At 54.6% G+C, this 21,610-nt stretch overlaps 3 protein-coding genes across 7 annotated transcripts in view; 1 reads left to right on the forward strand and 2 right to left on the reverse strand.

Moving 5' to 3' along the window:
* Window positions 1-13,986, forward strand: part of PSKH1 (protein serine kinase H1) — a 28,781-nt gene extending 14,795 nt beyond the window's left edge. For 3 of the 4 annotated variants that reach the window (XM_077887891.1, XM_077887902.1, XM_077887899.1), the window contains exon 3: window positions 11,711-13,986. In XM_077887891.1, coding sequence (XP_077744017.1) covers window positions 11,711-12,028 — 318 coding nt within the window. In that variant the 3' untranslated portion in view covers window positions 12,029-13,986. Of the gene's footprint in view, window positions 1-6,263; window positions 6,332-11,710 lie in introns of all 4 variants that reach the window. The other variant, XM_077887905.1, reaches the window with a different exon arrangement.
* Window positions 13,987-14,178: 192 nt separating this feature from the next.
* On the reverse strand, window positions 14,179-17,422 carry CTRL (chymotrypsin like). The gene is made up of 7 exons (XM_077887975.1): window positions 16,174-17,422; window positions 15,426-15,529; window positions 15,250-15,329; window positions 15,052-15,133; window positions 14,703-14,883; window positions 14,483-14,616; window positions 14,179-14,394 (listed from the first exon to the last, which is right to left on the reverse strand). Exons 1-7 carry the CDS (start codon window positions 16,235-16,237, stop codon window positions 14,233-14,235), a joined length of 807 nt encoding a protein of 268 aa, XP_077744101.1. The 5' UTR covers window positions 16,238-17,422; the 3' UTR covers window positions 14,179-14,232.
* Window positions 17,423-18,078: 656 nt separating this feature from the next.
* PSMB10 (proteasome 20S subunit beta 10) lies at window positions 18,079-20,638 on the reverse strand. Of its 2 annotated transcripts, XM_077887953.1 has the most exons (8): window positions 20,430-20,622; window positions 20,107-20,194; window positions 19,927-20,024; window positions 19,663-19,803; window positions 19,318-19,433; window positions 19,164-19,222; window positions 18,372-18,523; window positions 18,079-18,249 (listed from the first exon to the last, which is right to left on the reverse strand). In XM_077887953.1, exons 1-8 carry the CDS (start codon window positions 20,483-20,485, stop codon window positions 18,138-18,140), a joined length of 822 nt encoding a protein of 273 aa, XP_077744079.1. In that variant the 5' UTR covers window positions 20,486-20,622; the 3' UTR covers window positions 18,079-18,137. The 2 variants fall into 2 exon arrangements, with proteins under 2 accessions (XP_077744079.1, XP_077744088.1); XM_077887962.1 differs by lacking the exons at window positions 18,079-18,249; window positions 18,372-18,523 and adding an exon at window positions 18,530-18,994 and having other exon boundaries at window positions 20,430-20,638.
* Between the last annotated feature and the right edge of the window lie 972 nt (window positions 20,639-21,610).

Here is a 21,610-nt window from a genome sequence, read left to right on the forward strand (position 1 = left end):
GTGTTGTACCAAGGCCCCACCTGGCCTGCTGTGTGCTATGAGCTCTGTGTGGTGCCCGGCTGTTGGGGGTCTGGCTGGCAGAGGGAGTATCGAGCTTAGCTACAGTAGAGAGGGAGGTTTCCCAAGAGTGCTGACAAAGGGAAGACTTTCTGAAAGTCTATTGGTTTGCCCAAGAGTTCTTAATTCTGGCAGTTGTTGATCAAGCAGTTTATCTATCTAATTGGGGCTTGCAATCTTGCTAAGCAGCTATTGATTATCTGTGGCTGAGAGAATGACAGGAGAATGGGGTGAGGAATGGACTCAGGCTCCCTGCTCCTCTTATAGCCACAAGACTGGATCCTGAGACTGTTTCCTGTTCTGCTAGAAACACAGTCTGGGGCTCCCAATGTTATGGGGGGCACTGCCCAGCCTTGCCTCCCGCCCCATTTATCTGAAGCTGAAATCAAGAGTTAGTTCCCAGTTCCAGAGCCAAATTCCTGGCCCTCCCCTGAGGGCATCTGTCCCTTACTAAGAGCTTTGCTGACTCCAGCAACTGGTTCTACCACCATCTGATTTGGGTGGGATTTGCCTGGGGTGCTTCCTGGGTGAGGAGGTGGAGACCAAGCATCTGTCTTTCTGTTCTGCTGACCATTGCCTACCCATAAATGCACCTGGGGTAGATGCAAAGAGACATGAAGGTCTGTTTTCCATCCCCATGAAGCTTGAGATTGCCTGGGGAGAAAGGACTAGGAGTGGGAAATGGCCACAGAACAAACCCTGCCAGTGCAGGCCTCACCACTAGCCACTGGGCCTGGGCACTCTGAAACAGGAGCTGTGGGGCTCAGGTCAGATGGCTGAGCTGATCCCCCTTCGTGGGGCTGGGCCCTGCCTCCACCCTCAGTCCAGCCATCTGTTTTCTGTGTGATAGTCATTTGCTCTTCTGAAGGCCATCCAAGTGAGTAAGGCCCTGCCAGAAAACCTGTCTGAGAGCATATCATGTTGAAAGGAGGGTGTTTTTTTTTTTTTTTAATATTTTATTTATTTATTCGAGAGAGAGAGAGAGAGAGAGAGAGGCAGAGACACAGGCAGAGGGAGAAGCAGGCTCCATGCACCGGGAGCCCGATGTGGGATTCGATCCCGGGTCTCCAAGATCGCGCCCTGGGCCAAAGGCAGGCGCCAAACCGCTGCGCCACCCAGGGATCCCCGAAAGGAGGGTGTTTTGATCTAGCTTCCTCTGCAAATGAAGGACCACTCACTTTGAGCCCAGCAAGGTTTGGAAGTGTGCATTCCTCACCTGACAGTAAGTACATGGCAGTTAGTGCCTTTCTAGGGGCACTTTTCCTGCCCCCTACCTTCTTATAGTGATGTCTTCTGTATACCAAGCCCTATCCAATGAGCTTGTTCCCTGAGGCCTACCGTCTGTGCAGTCCCTTGTCAGACTCAGTGGTTTCCATGGACTTGAATAGAGGGCGTTTGAGAAGGGTCAACTCTCAGGAGGTGGGCTTTGAGAAAGGGTCATTGCTGACTGTGCTCAGAATAAACAGGAAATTGGGAATAATAATCAACCTGCAGGACAGGTTGATGAGGGTGGGCCAGGCCTGGTATTTGGTGTTGGTGTTTGCTCTTTGGTGCCAGAGGCAACTTGGAGATTGGAAGCATAAGGTGGGAGGGAGCCCTCTGGGTTCTTGAGAGTGAAGGGGGAATGCAGCAGGAAGCATTGTTGGAGACTCAACAGGAAGAAGATTGATGGAGGGACTGTTGCAGTATTCCCAGTTGGGGATGAAGAACCTGGCATCTTGGGGGTGTTTAAGGCAGATCAGAGGTTCCCGAGAGTGAACTCCACATTTTGTGAGCCAGTTTAGGGACAGAATCCTCCTGCAGTTCGCAGGAGCATCAGCTTACAAGGGTTGAGTGAGAGAGTTCTCTCACCTGGGAGGCTGCTGTCTACATGGTCCAGAGAGTGTGTAGGCTCCTGCCTTGACATCCCTAGGGGGATGTGGTGGAGGGAAGTACACCAAGTGGCTGGCTCCTGCCACACAATCCTGACACTGTAGATACTCCAGCCCATAGCCCTGGCCCCATTCTGCCCCATTTCCTACACACTGTAGGTCCTAGATGTTTGCTTCATTCACTCCCCATACTAAGCTTTGGTCAGGCTTTTCCCTGTGCTCTGAGTGTTGACCTTAGAAATTTGACCAGCTCTGAAAGGTTCAATTCAAAGATTGCTCCCATTAAGAATAGTGGTGACCGGGGATCCCTGGGTGACTCAGCGGTTTAGGGCCTGCCTTTGGCCCAGGGCATGATCCTGGGGTTCCGAGATCGAGTCCCACATAGGGCTTCCTGCATGGAGCCTGCTTCTCCCTCTGCCTGCCTCTCTCTCTCTCTCTCTCTCTCTCTCTCTGTCTCTCATGAATAAAAAAAAAAAAAAAAAAAGAATAGTGGTGACCACTGTGTAATGCCTCCTGAATACCAGACTCAGGGCTAAGGGTACTGTATCCAACATGTTTAATCTCCACAGCAGTGCTGCCAAGTGGGTATAATGCCTGCATTTTACAGATGAGAAAACTGAGGCTTGTGATGTTAAGTAACCTGTCCATGGTTCCACAGCTAGAGCATAGCAGGCCTGGAATTTGAATCCAAGCCATCTTGATGTCAGAATTCTTGGCCTCTCCATCCCCGCAGTCTCTGTTCCCTGACATACATGCCTCAGCATGTTGCCAGAGTCTTTGGTTCAGTACTTTCTTGGGTTGTTGTCTGTATACATCTCTCTTCTCAAGCCTATAAGGTCCTTGAGGACAGCATGTATATCAATACATAGGTTTCCAGTACTTTCTCCTGGCTTTTCCTGAGGGAAACACCAGCAGTTGTTGGTGATGCCTTGGAAAAGGACCCAAAAGTGACTGGCTGGCAGGCAGATGGGCGTAGCTCTGATGACTTGGAAGCATTCTCTTCTTGGGGTTGGGCTCCAGGAAGAAGTGGAGAGCCTGCTGGAAGGGTGTTTAGTGGTCTGCTGGTCAGACCTGCTTTAGAAGCAGCTATGGGAATCTTGGAAGAGGAGGGAGTGCTGAGAAAGAGGAGGCTAAGACAGATAATTTTGAGAAGAGAAATCTGCATTTTCCCTGATGACCAGAGGTGCTGGAATGGAGAGGGCCAAGCCAGGGTCATGTTAGAAGTGACAGAAAAAAAAAAAAAAAGAAGTGACAGAGAGACCCGTGTCGGCCAGATGTGAGGAAGGCCTTTATGAATGGGGGAGCAGTCTGAAGACACAAAGAGCCACCTTGAGAGAGGGAGCTTCTTGTCCTGAGAGATTCCAGAAGGGCTGGAGCAGCTATTTCTAAAGAAGTGACACAGAAGGTGAGTCATCACCTGTAAGACCTATACTGGAGGCTCGTTATGGTCCTGCTGACTTGAGATGCTGTCATTAACTGCACATGAAATGTGACGTTGCCAGCCTAATGTTATTGCTTTTGTCAAGAGTTCTATTCTTAGAGGCAGGATAGTTGAAGAGGCTCTTGTGGGTTGATGGCAGAGTGGTGCCATCGGCAGCTTTGTTGTCTGCTGCCTTTAGCAGCCTTTAATTGTCGCCCTCTGCTGGGGTGGTCTCTGAGCTGTGGGCAAGCCTGAGCACAGGTGGGCTTGGGCAAAGGTACTCACAGTGGCTTGTTCAGGAGAGTAAGGGACAGAATCTTGGTGAGAGAGGAAGGCCACCTGCAGGGCCAGTCTGTCACCCCCTGGGGGATCAAGGTGGTGGGAGGTGGCTTTCCAGGGTGGGCCTCTGGGCTGTAGTCAGACCACCCATCCACTTGACGCCAAGGGGTAAGCGCTCAGGGACAGTGAATGGGACCATCTTGTAGTTCTGATAGTCCTGCAGTAGGATGAGTACCCAGAGCCAGAGTTCACATTTACTTCCCCACCTTAAAGTGACCCTAACACTTGTCATTCTGTCCTGGGATGTTGAAGATAAAAGGAGGTGCAGAGGATGTACCATGTCCTGTGGCTCTCTAGGTGAACCGGGTCAGCCCCTATGAGGAGGCTGGTCATACAGCCTAGTTCATATGCCCTGGTAGGGACGGTCAGCCGAGTGGGGTTAGGACCTTGACCCAGAGCCATGGGGAGGACTTCCCCTGGGATATGGGAGAGCTGGAGACTGGAAGTTATGTGCAGGCAGCACACAGACTGCAGAGAGGCAGGTGGCCTGTTTTCAGGCTTGTGCTTAGATTCTGCTGGTGCATTTAACTGCCTCACGTTCCCACCTCCAGGGTGGATGGGGACTGTGACGGACCATCGGCTCATCACTCTTCTCTTGCTTCCTCCTGCTCCCAGAGTAAGTGGATGGATTCCCGTGTCTGTTGCAAAAGCTGACAGCACACGGAAACACAAATTGATTTAGAATTCTTTCCTGTGAGGTATCCCTAAGCCCTTCCTACTTGCCTGTCTGCTGTCAGTGCTGGGTGATGGTACTAGCTCAGTGCCAGGATCCCACGAGGACAAGCAGATGCCCCCATACTTGTCCAGGAGGGACCTTTCTGGAAGGGCTGTCCCTACTTCACCAAAGCTCCTGGTACTCAGTAGGTATTGAACAGAGCAGTCTCCCTCCTTCATTGCCAGCAGACGCTGGCAGTCCAGATTCCTGACTGGTCACTGATAGATGGCATGATCTGGTCCACTGGGTGTGGGTGGTGGATCCTCACTGGTCACTGTGCTTGGAGACCTCTTAAAGGAAGGCAGGGGTGGCTTCCTCTTGGTTGGGGGCAGGAGGCAGGCTCTGCATAGAGAAGGGCAGTATTTCCCCTCTTGTGCCACCTCTGGTGTACCACTCAGCTCCCTGGAGCCCTATCTTCTAGGCTTCCCTCTGCCGCTGCTGCCCTGGTTACACAGTCCCCAAAGAGCAGTACTCTCCTGTGGTGGCAGAAACAGATGCCCATTCTCCCCACATTGCTGCATTCAGCCGTTCCTACCAAAATGCCTTGCCCTGACCACCTCCAGCTTCTCATTAACCCAGGGTCAGAGCCTCTTTCATCACTGCTGTCTCCCACCCCCACCTAGCCGAGGCCTCTCCATCAAAGGGCTGTATCATGGGTTGTGTTCAGAGCAGTGCCTGGTGTGCTGTCCGTCCCCTCCCTCTCCTGCTCTTCTCATTGTCTGTCTCCACCTAGGTAGCTCGGCCCACTCACAGGCCCTGTCGCTTCTAGGCTCTTGAGTTCTTGTGGGAGCTGCCACAGCTGTTGTCTCCCACAGTCTGACCTCTTTCAATCCGCTGACAGCCTCCCACACTCATTCCCTCTGCCCCCACTGAGTGGAAAACACACTCACAGGTGGATGGGGTGGTTAAAGGGGACCTGATCCAGCCACTCCCCACCGGCCCTATCTCACAAGGTCCCCCTTCTGGGGCATGCCTGCCTGGCCTCAGTTTGTCTCCCCGTGTAAGTATAGTGCCCAGACCTGAGCTTTGCTCCAGTGTGGTCTGGCCAGCTTCGAGCAGAAGTCTCCTTCCTGCCATTCCACGTGGACCAAGTACCTGCCCTGTGCCAAGTCCTGTGTACCAAGAGTTCGGAGACACAGGCTTCAGTGGGGATGACATGCTAGTCAATAGCCACCAGGGTTCTAACTGTTTCAGAAACCAGAAGAGAGGAGGTTTTTTGGCATTGAGTTTTTCTTTTAAGAGCCAGGTTGGCCTTAGTAGAATCTGTGAGTGGAGATAAAAGACCACTCTGCAACAGGCTCTGAAATCCAGAACCATCCAGGGCTGCTTCAAGACATCATTAAGGGATCCCTGGGTGGCGCAGCGGTTTAGCGCCTGCCTTTGGCCCAGGGCGCGATCCTGGAGACCCGGGATCGAATCCCACATCGGGCTCCCGGTGCATGGAGCCTGCTTCTCCCTCTGCCTATGTCTCTGCCTCTCTCTCTCTCTCTCTCTCTCTCTCCCTGTGACTATCATAAATAAATAAAAATTAAAAAAAAAAAAGATTTAAGACATCATTAAAAGCAGACATTACTTAGTTGCTGGCACAGGTTGCCAACATCCCCCTGATTCCAAAGCGAGCACACAGCATCCTTCCTGACTCTTGAGTTGTGCCCTGTCTCCCTCCTGTCCCTGTCCTTCACTTTGTGGACTCTGGACAGGGACAGATGGGAGCGCATGAGTTCATTTTATTTCTCATCTTAGGTTTCCGAATGCAGCTTTACTAACCTTTAGGTTGTCATGCCTTTTCTTGTTTTATTTTTATCTTCATTCTCTGCCCCTTTTTAAAACTCTATTATCTTCCTTCATTTTCTCCCCTCAGGCTCTCTCCCCTGAGGTCCTCTTTCCTGCCGTTCAGCCCCCACTCATCCCCTGCCAGATCCTAGAATGGTAAGTGTCTTGACCAGAGGAAGGGGCTGCTGGCTCCCCTGCCACACGGTCTCCAGCTATGCTGAATTCTCAAAACCCTTTGCCTCGTGGGCCACATCAGAGTATGCTGTTCTTGTCATACTAATAGTTCTGCTCTTCTGAGTAAACCCAAAGCTCCATTTCCCAGAAACATGCTCTTTTCTCTGTTCTCATTCAGGCCCACGTAAGTACAGGAAGGAGGCCCTTGAGGGTGGGAATGCTGGGTCTGAAAATATATCTTGAGACAAAGCTGAGGGAAGACTGAGTCATGGGAGCAAAGCCCAGGCTTCTTTCCTCCCTTCTCTCCCCTAGCAGCTCTTTGGTGGGGCTAACTTCTCTGCCAGGGAACATTCCCCAGAGTCTTCATGGGCTAGAAAAGAACCCATAGGGGTCAGGAGGTTCAGGCCACTTAAATGTTAGATGCTATGCTTTCTTTTTTTTCTTTTTTTAAAGATTTTATTTGTTTATTTGGCACAGAAAGTACAGGCAGAGAGAGAGGGAGAAGCAGGCTCCCCCCTGAGCAGGGAGCCCAATGTGGGACTTGATCCCAGGACCCTAGGATCATGACCTGAGCCAAAGGCAGATGCCCAACCAACTGAGCCACCCAGGTGACCCAGATGCTATGCTTTTGTTCCTCATGTGCAGCCAAGTGAGGAAGAAAGCGAGAGAAGAAGAAGCGAGAATCTAAGAATGAGATCTTCTTAGATCAAGTACTTCTTAGATCAAGCCTGGGTGGCTCAGTCTATTAAGCACAAGCAAAGGGGTGGGGAGAAGGAAAATGCATCCTCTGAGCTGAAGTGGAAAGCCCTTTCTGATTTAGTGCCTCCCTTCGAAGGGAGGGTTGGATTCTGCTGGTCCCTGAGAAGCAGGGGATGAGGAGCGTAAAGTTGGTAAGGAAGTGCTCTGGAAGAGTTGACTACCCCATTTTGGCTTCTCTGCTGTTATAAAATCAAGAGTAGGTACCTTAGGGGCGCCTGGATGACTCAATCAGTAGAACACAAAACTCTTGATCACAGTGTCATGAGTTCAAGCCCCACACTGGGGCTTAGTTAAAAAAAAAAAAAAAAAAGTAGGTACCATAACTGCAAGGGGATAAGTATTCTGGGGGCTACAGACTAGGGAAAAGGAGTCAGCTTGATGGTCAGAAATAGGGTGGAAATGATGTCCCCCCCACCCCCCCCACACACACACAACCTGTCCTTGTCTCTCGGGATGGGGCCCAGCCCTTTACCCACACAGCTCATAAGAGGGTCATAGAAAGGAGGGTGTAGGCTCTCACCCTGAGTATCAAAGTTGTTCTCTGATCCTACAGCAGAGGGAAATATGAGTCTGGAGGCAAGGCAGACTGATAATTAACATTCCCTTCCACATGCTGTGCTCCATGTCAGCCCAGAAACAGGTGGAAGCCTCTGGGAGACTGGTCAGGTGGTACCTGGAGCCTGTTGCTTCTGTCAGCCACTTGTGCCTCACATGTGTCCCTGACTTGGCTCCAGGTTTACTGAGGTGAGAGTTCTGTTTACCCAGAGCCAGCAGCTAGAGCTATGGAAATGGAAAGGCATGACTGTTTATCATTCTTTGTCTCACCCAGAATGCTACCCAGCCAGTCAGTCATAGGCTGACAGACATACTCATGGGGCTCCAGAGGCCCAAGCGTGTTGGGGAGGCGGATGGGTTGGTCTGTGGGTGTTGAATATTTTCCTAGGAGGTACTAAATTGGACATGGCCCTGAGTGAGTGTGGAAAGCCTTTTCCTTGCTGAGTGCTGTTGGAGGACTTGGCGGGGCTTCCAGGGGCCACTGTTCGGAAGGCCGCCTGAGCCCCTTTCTCGCTGTCAGTGGGCTAGGTTGAGGACACTTTCCTGGATTTGGCCCGCCTGACTTCCTGCTGCTCAGTGTGTGAGGGTTAGGCTGGGTGCCATTGGCCTAGCATGATTCTCAAGTCAGGATGGCTCAAGTCACGTTGGCTTGGGGGACCCACCTGGCCCAGCTGTTCACAGCTCTTCAAAAATGAGGAAGGCGAGGGCCTGCCGGAGAGGGCTGGCCTGGCCCTTAGATGAGTTCATTGGCGTTGTGCACACAGCTGTGTGTACACAGTAATCGGAGAGGCAGGCATCTCGGGGGGAGCAGGAGGCGCAAATCAGTCTGGCTCAGTTTGTCACTAACAGGCTGGCCGCTCGGGGAACAGCAGGGGTCGATGCCCGGTGTAAGCCTGTGCCACTCTGGAGATGGAAGTGCTTACGCCCCCAGGATGGGTCTGGTGAGAGGCCCGCCAAAGACCACAGTGGACTAGTCTGGAGCTGCAGGGGCCTTTGGGTGTGGATGTGAAGTGGGGAGGTACCTCTGATCCATCCGTGTTTAGGTTCCTGGCTTCTGAGTCCAGCTTTGCCACTCTTTCTATTCTGTGGTCTGCAGAGGAGTTACCCCTCCTCTATCTTGGCTGGACCAAGGGGTAAGCGCAGAATCCATGTGCCAGCTCTGTTTGGCTCGCCTGGCCTGCCAGTTCTGTCTTCAGGCTGTGCCATTAAGAGGCCAGAAGGACCTGCACTGTGTTTCCCAGTGACTTCCCTTTTTCTTTTTTTTTTTATGTTGACTCTTCTAATGATAGTTCTCTAATCCATCAACACAGTATGTCTCATGATATGATGTGAGTATGTGCTAAAGAGCATTTACAAAAAGTCTACAGCTAACATGATACTTTATGATGACAAACTGAATGTTTCCCTCTAAGGTCAAGAACAAAGCAAGGATATATACTCTCACCATTCTCATCCAACATAATACTGGAAGTTGTAGCCATTGTGTTAAGGAAAGCAAAAGAAATAAAAGGCCTACAGATTAGAAAGGAAGAAGTAAAACTGTCCCTATTTGCAGGTGACATGATGGTCTAAGTAGGAAATACAAGGGAATCTATTTTTGAAACTTCTATAACTAAAAAAAATAAAACTTCTATAACTAAAAGGTGGTTCAGCAAAGTCACAGGACACAAGATCAACACACAGAAATCAACTGCATTTCTATATACTAACAATGAACATGCAGAAAGTGAAATTAAAAACATGACACTATTGATAGTTATTCCCAAATGATGAAATGATTTTGTAATGCACTTAACAAAATTTGCACAGAATCTGTATGCTGAAAATAACAAAATGCTAATGAAACAAACTTTTAAGGCCTAAATAAATGGGGAGACATACTGTGCTCATGGAATAGAAGTTTCAATACAGTAAGAAGGTCGAGGAAGACACAAAGAGATGGAAAAATATTCCATGCTCGTGGATTGGCAGAATTAATATTGTGAAAATGTCAATGTGACCCAGGGCAATATACACGTTTAATGCAATCCCTATCAAAATACCATGGACTTTCTTCAGAGAGTTAGAACAAATTATTTTAAGATTTGTGTGGAATCAGAAAAGACCCCGAATAGCCAGGGGAATTTTAAAAAAGGAAACCATATCTGGGGGCATCACAATGCCAGATTTCAGGTTGTACTACAAAGCTGTGGTCATCAAGACAGTGTGGTACTGGCACAAAAACAGACACATAGATCAATGGAACAGAATAGAGAATCCAGAAGTGGACCCTGAACTTTATGGGCAACTAATATTCGATAAAGGAGGAAAGACTATCCATTGGAAGAAAGACAGTCTCTTCAATAAATGGTGCTGGGAAAATTGGACATCCACATGCAGAAGAATGAAACTAGACCACTCTCTTTCACCATACACAAAGATAAACTCAAAATGGATGAAAGATCTAAATGTGAGACAAGATTCCATCAAAATCCTAGAGAAGAACACAGGCAACACCCTTTTTGAACTCGGCCATAGTAACTTCTTGCATGACTTCCCTTTCTCATGGAGCTCAGAAAAGCCAGTCAGGCAGCGTGAATATTCCTGTGCCCCAGCCTGCTTAGCTCCTAGGTTTTGCTGTGTCCATCAGTGGGCCCATCAGGCCTGCTTCTTTCCAGGTCTTCAGTGAGTGACAGGGGCTGCAGTACCTGTGGTTTAGACTGGCTGACCCCTCCTGGTGGCTTCTTATGTTCAGGTGGCAGCAGCAAGCTGCTTTCTCCAGTACTGAAGCTTTCTTGAACTGTGAGCCAAAACCTACTGTGGCACCCAATCCGTTCACGCATATGTCAGCCTCACTACGGGAGCCCGAGCTGTGCAGGTCTGCAGGGAAACTAGGACCGGGCTCTGTATGGGGGAGCACTGTCTGCGACTCTGTGCCCCCTCAGTGCTCTTAGCAAGGTGTTCTGGGCTTCCCTGACTGTGCGTGCATCCTGAGGGCCGTTATCTCCCCGGGAGTCACTGGAAGCAGGCCCGTTAGTGACGAGGTGGCTGTTTGGGAATGTGGCCTGTCATTTTCTACCAGTTCGGTTTAGTACAAGTTGGGATTTGCCTTTCGTAAAGCAGGTTAGGGTAGCAACTGCAAGTAGCCCCACCCCTTCTTCAGGATTCCAGAAGAGTGTTCTCCTTGCCCCCGCCCCCCCCCCCATATAAGTGGGGAAGAGCCTTGGGGAAGAATTGGAGGTCAAGGAAGCTGAAGTGAGGGTAGCCATAGTCAGTGTTATATGGATCTGCTAGATAGGCATGCAGCAGCCCCAAATGTGGGCTCTGCGGCTTCCTGAACCCCCCTAGACAGTGAGTTCAGGGGTACCCCAGGGCGAAGAGCACTCTTAGGTGGAACAGGCGGACCTCACTGGTCAGAAAAAAGCGTGGGGGTCCCTTGACATCCCACCCGAACCTTCTGCAGCAGGCTCAGCAAAGGCCGTAGCTGCCCACCCCTTGAGGGGGTCAGAGCCCATGCCAGAGTGTCTCAGAAGATGCAGGGACTCAGGACCGTCTGCCCTCCCTCCTCCGGGCTCCAGGGCCGCTGTGTGCCTGGCACCAGGCACGGGGGCTCACCCAGAGCACTATGATCTAATGGGAGCGAGCACTGAACCTGAGATCACTGAAATAACGCTTAGCTCTGGGGGCTAAGAGGAATTCTGAGGAAGCGTCCTTTACCCCGGGAACCTAAGGATTCAGCCAGGTGGGACTTCTTGACAGGGGCCACCTTCCTGAGCCAGGCTTTGAGTCCAGGTCTCCTTAGAAGTTTGCTGCTTGGGAAGAGGTACAGTCCTTGTGCTTTCAGATGGACTCCTTACTCAGAGAAGAGCCTCTGCTTCATGGCCTGGCCCAGCGCTGGGTGGGCGGGGGAGGCCCAGAAGACTGTACTTGGGAGGAGACGGGCATTGCTTTTCTCGAGGGGAGAGTGCAGGGATGCTGGACAGTTCTAAGTGCTGTGGTGGTGGCATCGTCAGCATGGGGAGAGCCGTGTTCAGTGCTCTCGTGCTAATGCTTGTCCTTGGCCTCTAGCCCTGGCCCAGTGTGTCCAACCTGGCCAAGGACTTCATTGACCGCCTGCTGACGGTGGACCCCGGCGCCCGTATGACTGCACTGCAGGCCCTGAGGCACCCATGGGTGGTGAGCATGGCAGCCTCTTCATCCATGAAGAATCTGCACCGCTCCATCTCCCAGAACCTCCTCAAACGTGCTTCCTCACGCTGTCAGAGCACCAAATCGGCCCAGTCCACGCGTTCCAGCCGCTCCACACGCTCCAACAAGTCGCGCCGTGTACGGGAGAGGGAACTGCGGGAGCTCAACCTGCGCTACCAGCAGCAGTACAATGGCTGAGCCACCTGGCTGCAGTGCAGACATGCCACGGTCCCAGCTTGGCCATGCACTGCCGTGCCCTTTGGGCCCGACACCCTCTCTAGAGATAGGCCTGTATGGCCAGAGGCAGGTGACTGGCCCCAGCCCCTTCCCTGTGCCTTCAGCAGCCCCTATCCTCATCCTGGGCCTGAGTCTGGTGTGACAGAGTGAAGGGAGCCCAGGGGGCTGTGAGCCCTGTGAACTGGAAGCCTGGCCTGGCACCAGTGCTCCTGGGCAACTGCTCTGCTACAAGTTGGGGAAGGGGCAGGACCTGGCCTTCAGGCTCCCTCACCCCTTGACTCTTCCCCGAGACCAAGGGGGTATGTCGTGCCAGGCGGAGGGCGTCCTATGGTCCCAGGACTCTTTGGGACAGTTACTTCTGAAAGCCTCTTCACTGAATCTTCTCTGGCCTCCCCACATTCTATTGCATCCTGATCTGTGCCCCAGTGAGAGGCCTAGGAAGCACAAAGCTTGTGCCTTGGCTGGACTCTCAGCCCCTGGCTAAGTCTACAGTCTCCCGCCTCTCACCCAAGGTCTTTGTCCCTTCATGGTGCCCCCAGGGACCCCTCCTAGCCCCAGGACTGGCTAGAACCTCTAGTGGTAGGGCCATGGCATGGTCCTTGGCCCTTCTGGACTATGTTGGCCATGTTAGTAGCAGGCTTGCTCCAGGCTCCAACCTCTCTCTCTGCAATGAGAGACCTCCTGCCCACCAGGCCGCTGTTTTGAGTGCCTTCTTTACAGAGCCCACTATCACCTCTCTCTCCCCCTTGGATGCCCATTCTATTCCCTAGGTGCCTCCTTCCCAACCGTGGGGGTTAAAGGGAACCCCACTGCTGCTACCTGGGGAATGGGGGCACCAGGGTCAAGGCAGAGGCCAGGGGCTTTCCAGGGAGACCCCCATCAAGATTCCAGTGTCAGCCCTGTCCGGTTCCACCCTTGGTACTGCGGTTGCCCCTTCCCTTCAGGCGCTGCTGTTCCCTCCTCGCAGTGGCATGAAGGCGCCATCTAGTGTCTGACATGAGTTATGGGCAGCCTAGGACTGACCACTGTGCTCCTCCCTCATCCTCTAGAGAAAGTAGGAAGGAAGGACCTCCTGTATTTAGGAAAGGTCCCCAGGCTGCTCAGCCCTCCCCTTCTGCTGAGCTGCTGTGCAGCTCCAGTTGGAACTTAGCCATACTGTGTGACCTGCCTCTGAACCCTGAGTGCCTAGGGGCCCTGGCCTTCCCACAGCTGGCCTTGCCTGGTCCAGCCTGTCCCTGCTTCCTTTTACAGCATTACCCTTCCAGCTTGGGCTCTGCCGAATCTCAGGCTGGAGGGACCCCCTGCAGGAGGTGGGTGGAATTGGGTGGCTGCTTTCCCAGAGGCCTGAGCCAGACCATCCCCATGTCGGTCATGGCACCTCCCCCATCTCCCTCCACCAGGCTGGAACCCAAGTCCCCTTCCTCCACAGCTGCTTTTAGTGAATGGGAAGGATCTGGGGCCCAGCCTGGAGGGATTGGCCCTCACTGTTTCTCTCAGTGGGTAGCCTTGCTCCAGGCCCCCTTCTTTCTGCAAGTGCCACCTCCAGTGAGAAACAAAGCCAAAGAGACCGCTCTGGGCCAAGTTGACTGTGCCTTATACATCTCCCATCCCAAGTGCTCCTGGCACAAGGCAGCGGAGAGCCAAATCCTCAGAATTCCACCCATTTCCCCAAGTGTCTCGGGGGCCTGAAGCCCTGGGCATTCATTTCCTCTCTTGTCCAAAATAGGCGTGGTCCTAAGGGTAGGACAGAGGACATTTGGAGACATGGGCCTTTGATAGGCCCACCTGGGCCTTTATACCATGGACCGTGGCTGGAGAATGTGCAGGTATTTATTTTGTGTACTCTGTTTGTAAATGTATCCTCTGTACTCAATAAACAGGCTGCCATCCCCAGGGAAGGCTGCTCATCCATTCTGACAGCCCAGACTCCATGCTGTGGACTGAGGGGTTGCCTAAGAAGAAGACAGATGTGGGAGCCCGGGCTGGGCATGGCTACTCTGGGAAAATCTGACTCAATGCCTGCCATGCCAGAAGTCAAAGTCCCAAGTGGGGAGCAGGGCTCCTGAGAGCCTCTCCTTTCCCTTGAAAGGACAAACAAGAATACACAAGAGGACAGAGCATGGAGTCTTTATTGGATTGAGATGGGGAGAGGGCCTGTGGTCGGCTCAGTTGTAGGCTATGACCTGGCTGATCCAGGTGCTGAACTTACTAACCCGAGTGTATATGGCAGGCTGGCGCACATTGCAATTGGTGGTGCCCCAGGAGACAATGCCAATAAGCACCCATGTGTTCCCCTTCTGGCAGACAAGAGGGCCTCCAGAGTCTCCCTGCGGGAGGGAGAGGAGAAAAGTCAGCATGGTGATTAGGGGGTGCCACAGGGCAGTGGAGAGGGCAGGACAGGGTGCCGATGCTCACCTGGCATGAGGAGGCCCCTGAGCCACCTGCACAGATCATGGCATCAGTGATACGTGAACCCCAGTACTGCCTGCACTCATTCACGGTGACCAGAGGCAGAGCCACCTGCTGTAGACGTGCTGGGGTCACATTGCCTGTGGACCAGAAGGGGGTAGTTCGGCCCTGGATGACTTGTTCCCATCTTAGCCACATTACCCAGATCTCTGGCCCAAATTCCTACCCACGCCGCTGAGGCGTCCCCAGCCAGTGGTGGCACACTTGAGGCCTGCAGGCAGCTCCTCATCTGGGGAAGCCAGGCAGACTGGTGAGATGCGTTGAGTGTACCGGGCTGGGGAGGCGAGCTTCAGTAGCGTCAGGTCATTGTTTAAGGTGGTGGGGTTCCAGGAAGGGTACGTGATGGCCTGTGGAACCAGGAAGGGACCATATAGGATGGTGGTGGGCGAAGGCCCCGCAGGGTTGATGGTTGTTGAAGGGGCTAGCCTAGGGCATGCCCTGAATTCCTCATCCCCAGAGCCCACCCACCTGCCCTGTCCACTCTTCCTTTCCATGTCTGTAGCCCAGACACTCACCTTTGAGATGGACAGAACCTGCAAAGGCTCAGCATTGGATGATCGGTCGTACTCTCCCAGGACAACAACGTGACGGCCAGGGCTGCAGTCAGAGTGGGGTTGTGCAGCCACAGGGAGGGCAGAGTGACAAGAGGGGCATCCAGGGGAACGAGGTGGGGAGAAGTGGGCTGAGGGGGCGGGTAGAGTGGGAGTACTCACATGACATTGCAGTGGGCAGCAGTGACCACCCAGGACTGGCTGATGAGGGAACCACCACAGAAGTGGAAGCCACTTTTGTCCTGGGGTCAGTGGTCAGAAGTAGGGGTGGGCTCAGGCTAAACCTACATGAAGCACCTGGGACCCTGCCCCACCCTCAGGGTTCAGGGTGCACGTACCTGCAGGGACACCTGCCAGGGCCAGGAGCCGGGCACTGCATTCTCCCCGTTGACAATCCTCTGGCTGAAGCTCAGGACTGGCTTGATGGCAGGAATGCCGCAGCCTGGCCATTGGGCTGGTGAGGACCTGCTTTCTACACCCCCACCCACCTCTCCCCACCTCCTGGGTGCCCCTGGGCTCTGCCCCTCAGAGAGGTCCGAATCGAGAGGGCTTGTCACTACCCTTTCTCACCCTGAGCACCCCTAGGTATCTTGGTTTCCCATGTCCTTACCTGTGTCTAACTACCCCCCAAATTCTGTCCATTCTCTCACATCTCTCTCCACCCTTACGTCCCATTATTCTTCAACTTTACTCCTACCCTCCAACTCAGACCATTTTTCTCCCTGACCCCTGGGATAGTCTCCTTCCTGGCCTTGCCACCTGCTCCAGGCCTCAACAGCCAGAGGCTTCTCCCTAAACTACATGTCCAACCTCTACTTCTCAGCTTTCTCAACCATCCCTGGCTTCTAGCTCTGGCCTGATCTCCTGTCTCATTTGTGAAACCAGCCCCTGCCCACCTCTTGCACACACACACCCCCCACCCGGCCCCAGCCCTGGCATATCCTTTTTCCTGTACCCACTCTGTCCACCTGGTTCCTTCCAGCCAGCCCAGCCCCTGCCCTGAGCCCCTGGGCAGGAAGCCTGGGCTGGTTTGGGGAGCCAGGTTGCTTTAGGGCTGGTCATCAGGGCTAGTCCAGGCCCACTCACCCCAGGAGGAGCCGAGGAGGACCAGGCTAAGGGTCAGACTGAGCAGCAGCATTGTGGCAGGCATGAGGCTGAGAGCTGAGCCTGCTTTTATGGTTCTCTTTGTCCTTGGGCAAAAGTCCCAGGCCTGAGGCCTTGGTCAGGAGGAGGATCTCTAGGCCAAGGTCCTGGACCTAGGCCTGGGCTTTATCAGACAGAGCCCAGGTGTGAGGTTCTCATCTCCACTCCCCCAAAACCTGGTCTCTGATTGGCTCCTTGAACCACCTCACATCCCTAAGTATGTGCTAAGTAGCAAGGACTTGTGTGGACTGCCTGGTGGCTGGGATCAGGGAAGTGTCTCAGGGCTGGCTGGGGCACCAGACTCAGAGAAGCCTGCTCAGCGCCCAGGGGTGTTCCTGATGGGTGGAGGGAATGTCCAGCTGTGCCAGCTCTGCTGTGGAGGGCCAAGGCCATGCAGCCAGGACAGGGGTTCCAGCAGGTCACAAATCCTAACAGCATTTCAGTGATGTCTCACCAACCTGGAACAGGAGTCAGTTTTCCTAGAGAGATGGTATCTCTCCTACCAGCACATAGTGTGTCTGGACCCAAAATTTCATCTAGCTCTGAAGCCCACACTTATTGATGAGAGGACACCTGAGAGGGACCCTGAGAGGAGGGTAAGGTGTGAGCCCTTGGTGACTGGCTGACCCTGAATGGAGGTTATGGGTGCAAGGGTGACAGCCACCAAATCTCTGGCAGCTTCCAGGCCTTCGGGCTCCTGTGGGCAAGCTCTTGGTGTCCACAGCCCATCTGTTATAGAGTTCAAGGCTGAGCCTGCACTGAGGAAGAGAAGACAGCCCTGCGTGCAAAGCTGCAGTGGGTAAGTTGGCTGGGCTCCTAGGGGGTGTGGGGCACCAAGGGACTCCAAACTTCAAAAAATAAGATGAGTTAATGGTTGAACAGAGGGATGGAGGAATAGAAATGTGATCAAGCAAATATAACAATAATTGTAAAGTCAGTTGTGGGTATACATGTGTTCAATGCAGTTCTTTCAGCTTCTATGTTTAAAAATCATAATAAAATACTGGGTGTGAGGGGGCACAATCAGTGGCCCGGGGAAGTCCAGCTCAGAGGAGATGCTCCCCAGGGCTTGGGCAGATTCTAACAGTTCCGAGGCTCGGGTGGAAACAGCTGTTCTGAAGGCAGGATGCTCCTGCCTGCACATGGCACCTAGGCTGGCCCTCAGTGGGTGCCCAGCAAAGGTCTGCTGGATAAATGTGTCATGTCATCTCTCTCTGCATGAGCTCTAGGACTCCTGTCAGCCCAGCAAACTTAGGAGTCCCCCACCCCCCCCACCCCCGCCCGGTCACAGCTCAGCACGTTCAAATAGAAGGCCTGTTTGGTGTTAGCACCTCAGGGTGTGCCTGGTCAAGGGAGGGGTTCCACGGGTACAGGTGTTGCAGGGGGGAGGAGTGTTCTGTGAGAACTTGCCCTTGGAGTCAAGGAGCAGCTCCTTTACCAATACTCAAGGCTGACTCAGTGAGCTCCACGGGGCCGTCCTTGACCGAGGGGTGTGGGGTTTGCTGTGGGACGCTGATGAGCCAGGTAAAGACTCAAGGCGGGGGCAGTGCAGGGGGCCTTCTGGACTTCACAACATTCCCCGGTGGACTAGAGGGCAAGAGCAAGGCACTGGAGCAGCAGGGGACCTCTGCAGTGTGGAGTCGGCAGGGGGCTCCCCTCCTGTAGCTGCCGTGCTTGCTAGGGCTGGGGTTCCGGAGGAGTAGATGCCTGAGGTGATGGGTGAAGCCACCTGTTAGGCCAGGCACTGGAGCCACGGCAGGGAGTGGCACCTGCAGGTGTACATTAGCCAGAGTCCTGATGGCTGCTTGTCCCCTCTCCACCCAGGAACGACACAGCCATCTGTTTAGGTGTTTTTCTATTTTCTATGTTTATTCCTCCTTGTTCCAAGCCCTAAGCATCATCCCACTTCACTCCACCTCCATTGCCTGCACAGTTTCCTCCAGCAGCTCCAGGGTCAGTGGCTTCACTGTCTGGGACTGGACTGCTGTTGTCCCAGGGGCAAAGTAGTACTGGCTGGGTCTGGGAGAGGGGAAGGACAGCCTCTCAATTTGGGCCCATCATATAGTCCATCTTGCAGTCCCCCATTTGCCCTGCTACTGCCCCATCCTCCCCAGTGGTCTCCCCATTTCCCAAGTTCCCACCTTTCTGTGGGCTTTGTGGGGGAGCTTAATGTTCTCAGAAGTTTGGCGCCGGTCCCCGTTATCACACATGCATCCACACTGCCGCCGGAGCCGAGGTCACCCAGGATCCCAGCAGTGATGGCTTCCACTAGCAGCTCCTGCGCAGCCTCTAGCTGTGACGATACGTGTGGGGGAGACCTGCCGGACCCTGCTGGCGCCCTTCAGCCTACAGCCTACAGGTTTCTGCTCATCTCAAAGCCCAGACTATTTACCATTTGCTCCTACCCAGACCCCTATTCCCTATTCCCCCAGCCAGCCCAGACTCCCTTGCCCTGGCCTCTGCCTCGTTCTCTCCAGAGACTGTCTCACTGTCCCATGTTCACAAACTTCTCTTACACTTACGGTTCTGCTTCCAGGATTGTCCCCCCAACCAATGCGTCTGGGTCCCCAAACTACCAGCTCACTGCTCTTTCACTTCCGGGCCTTAGGCGCCTCTGAAGCAACACCTGTCATTCACTTCCATCCCACCTCAAACAGAATCGGGACTCCAGACCCCACTTGCCGTTCCCTCCTCCCTCAGCTTCACATGGTCCTGAGCTTTGACTTCTCCGGGCAGTTCAAACTCTGGCGCTGATGATCGTCTCCTGGAATAGCACTACTTCATTGTGATTCCACTGGCCCCTCGGCCTCCACTCAGTCGTCACCTCCTCCAAGAAGCCCTCCCTGACCTCTACTAGGATCCCTGTGTGTTACCCCAACTCCCGCGTGCGCTTCCCGTCAGTGAACACGTCGTGGGGGACAGGTGTTGCTCACCGTCATGTTCGGCTGGAACCGATCCTCCAGGACCGCCAGCGCGGCGTCCTGGCCGGAACCTGCGGGCAGGAGGGGCATCTGAGGTCGGTCGTGGCCACCCAGTCGCGGGACGAACGCGAGGCCAGGGCCGCAGGGAAAGGGGAGAAGCGCTCACCCAGGGCGGTGAAGGGCAGCCGGCTGTAGGAGCCGTGCGGGTGCACGCTGTAGAGCTGCGGTCCCGAGAAGTCTACGCCGCCCACCAGCAGCGACGCGCCCACGTGGCCCCGGTACCTGGGGGGAGTGGGCGTGGTCAGCCCCGCCTCCGGGCCCGGGCCCGGGCCCCGCCCCTTCCTGTGCTGGCGACCGGGGCAGCGCCGCTCCTTCCGGCCGCCCGGCTCCTCCTGGGGCGGCCCCTTCCGGTCCCGGCTCTGGCCGCCCCGCCCCCGCCCGGCCCAGCTCCCCTCAGTCCCGCCCCCCGGCCGCGCCCGTCCCCGGGGCCGCCTGAGCCCGGCCCCAGCACCGGAAGAGGGTCTGGCGCAGAAGGCGCGTGACCGTGGTCACGCGGGGCTCGCGGCCCGTGGACAGGGAGTGTAGCTCCATGTTGGACGCCGCCATCCGCGTGGTCATCTCGGCGTCCGCGGCTACTCCAGCCCCACAGCAGCTGAGAACGAGTGGAGGCTCGGTGTGGGTGGGGCCCGGAGAAGCAGGGGCCGGGGGCGGGGGGGCGGGGGGGCCGGCGGCAGGGTTGGTCTTGAGTAGGGGGTCGGGGTTGGGGATTTCTCACTAGATTTTGGGGGCGATGAAGTGGATCTTCTCGCAGTTCTTATCCATCACGACCGAGTCGTTAGTGGCCCGCGTATCCGCGCCCAGGATGACTCCATCCTGGTGGGAGAGGGTCGCTGGCCCAGTGGCTTTGGATCCCCCAGCAGCCCCTCTAAGCCCCCAGGCCCAAGTCCCTGCTCACTCGGAACACGAGGCCCGCGATGGTGGTTCCGGTCTTGTGTGCACGAGGGATCCGGAACCCCGGGAGGACGCGTTCTAAGGATGCGTTTCTGGAAACGGAGTGGAGTGGCCCAGGTTGGGGTTCTGGGGCCGCATCACATCCTCCAACTACGTCCCAGCCTCGCCCGCGTCTAGCGGCGGGAGCCTGGCAACCCAAGTCGCCCAGCACACCCTGCCGCCCCTCCGCCCCCCCGCCCCCACCGGGAATAAAGGCCCTGGAGTGTCGGTGCCCGAGGCCTTCGGGGAGAGCATAGCAGCTCAGCTCTAGACCATCACCCCCATCACCTCTGGCAGTTCTCGAAGGAGAAGCCCCGTTGGGGCTCTGACGCCAGCTTCAGCATCTCCAGGTGGGCAGGGTGGTCCAGGGGTTGGGGGTCTCTGTGCGACCAGCGGGGAGCAAGAAAGGCCCAAGCCGGGTCCTCTGTCCCGCACCCGCCTGGCTGGTCCGGGGCTTCCTGGTTTCGCTTTCACCTTTCCTGAGCTTGGCTGGCCCCTTTCTGCATCTTCTTTCACTTTCACCTTTGCCTCTGGTCCCAGGCAGCTTGTCAAAGGGGAGATGTCCTCGCTTGGCTTTCCATCCTGCTCCCTAGTCCTCAGTCTGTACAGAGGGACAGACAGCTCCATCTGGGTCAGGCCTGGGTCGGGGGATGTTAGCAGCTCCTCCGCCTTCCAGCCTGAGCCCTAGCTTTGAGGATCCCGATCCCAGCTCTGACTTCAAGTCCCTCAATCCTGAGGCTGTCACACTGGCCAGGTGTCTAGTCCTGGCCTCCCGACAGCATCAGGCATGGCTGCCTTTTGTCCTATGGCGCCCTTTCTCCCTCAGCTCTTTTGTTGCCTTTGCCTCCTCCCTGAAATCTGAAACACCAAGGCTCTATCCACCGTGGTGACACATGGTGACCTTCTGTGTCTCGGGTGCTATCTTCCCTCTCACAAGAGGGGTGCTGTGGGGCTGCCCATCTCGTGGCTTGGAGGCATGCTGGGCTCTACCCGTGGCCAAGCCTTATTTCACCTCCCAAATGACCTATTGGGAGCTTTGGCAGCTTTCTCCTAACTACCGCGTTAGTCTCCGCGAGCATCCTGTCCCCTCTGGATACCGCACTGCCTTTCCTGGCTTCCCCAAGCTTCCCGCTCCTCAGTCCCTGCCTCGGGCTAGCTTTACCTTCCAGAGAAGGGTCTCCTAGATTGAAAATCTGGTTAACCCCCTCAGCAACTGCATTATTGTTCTTAGGTTCAAACCCAAGTTATAGGGGATCCCTGGGTGGCTCAGTGGTTTAGTGCCTGCCTTTGGTCCAGGGCGCAATCCTGGAGTCCTGGGATCGAGTCCCACGTCAGGCTCCCGGCATGGAACCTGCTTCTCCCTCCTCCTGTGTCTCTGCCTCTCTCTCTCTCTCTCTTTCTCTATGTCTATCATGAATAAATAAATAAATCTTAAAAAAAAAAAAAAAAACAAGTTATAGCGGCCCACA

Source organism: Canis aureus, chromosome 3, assembly GCF_053574225.1.
Source record: "Canis aureus isolate CA01 chromosome 3, VMU_Caureus_v.1.0, whole genome shotgun sequence".
Taxonomy (NCBI): Eukaryota; Metazoa; Chordata; class Mammalia; order Carnivora; family Canidae; genus Canis; species Canis aureus.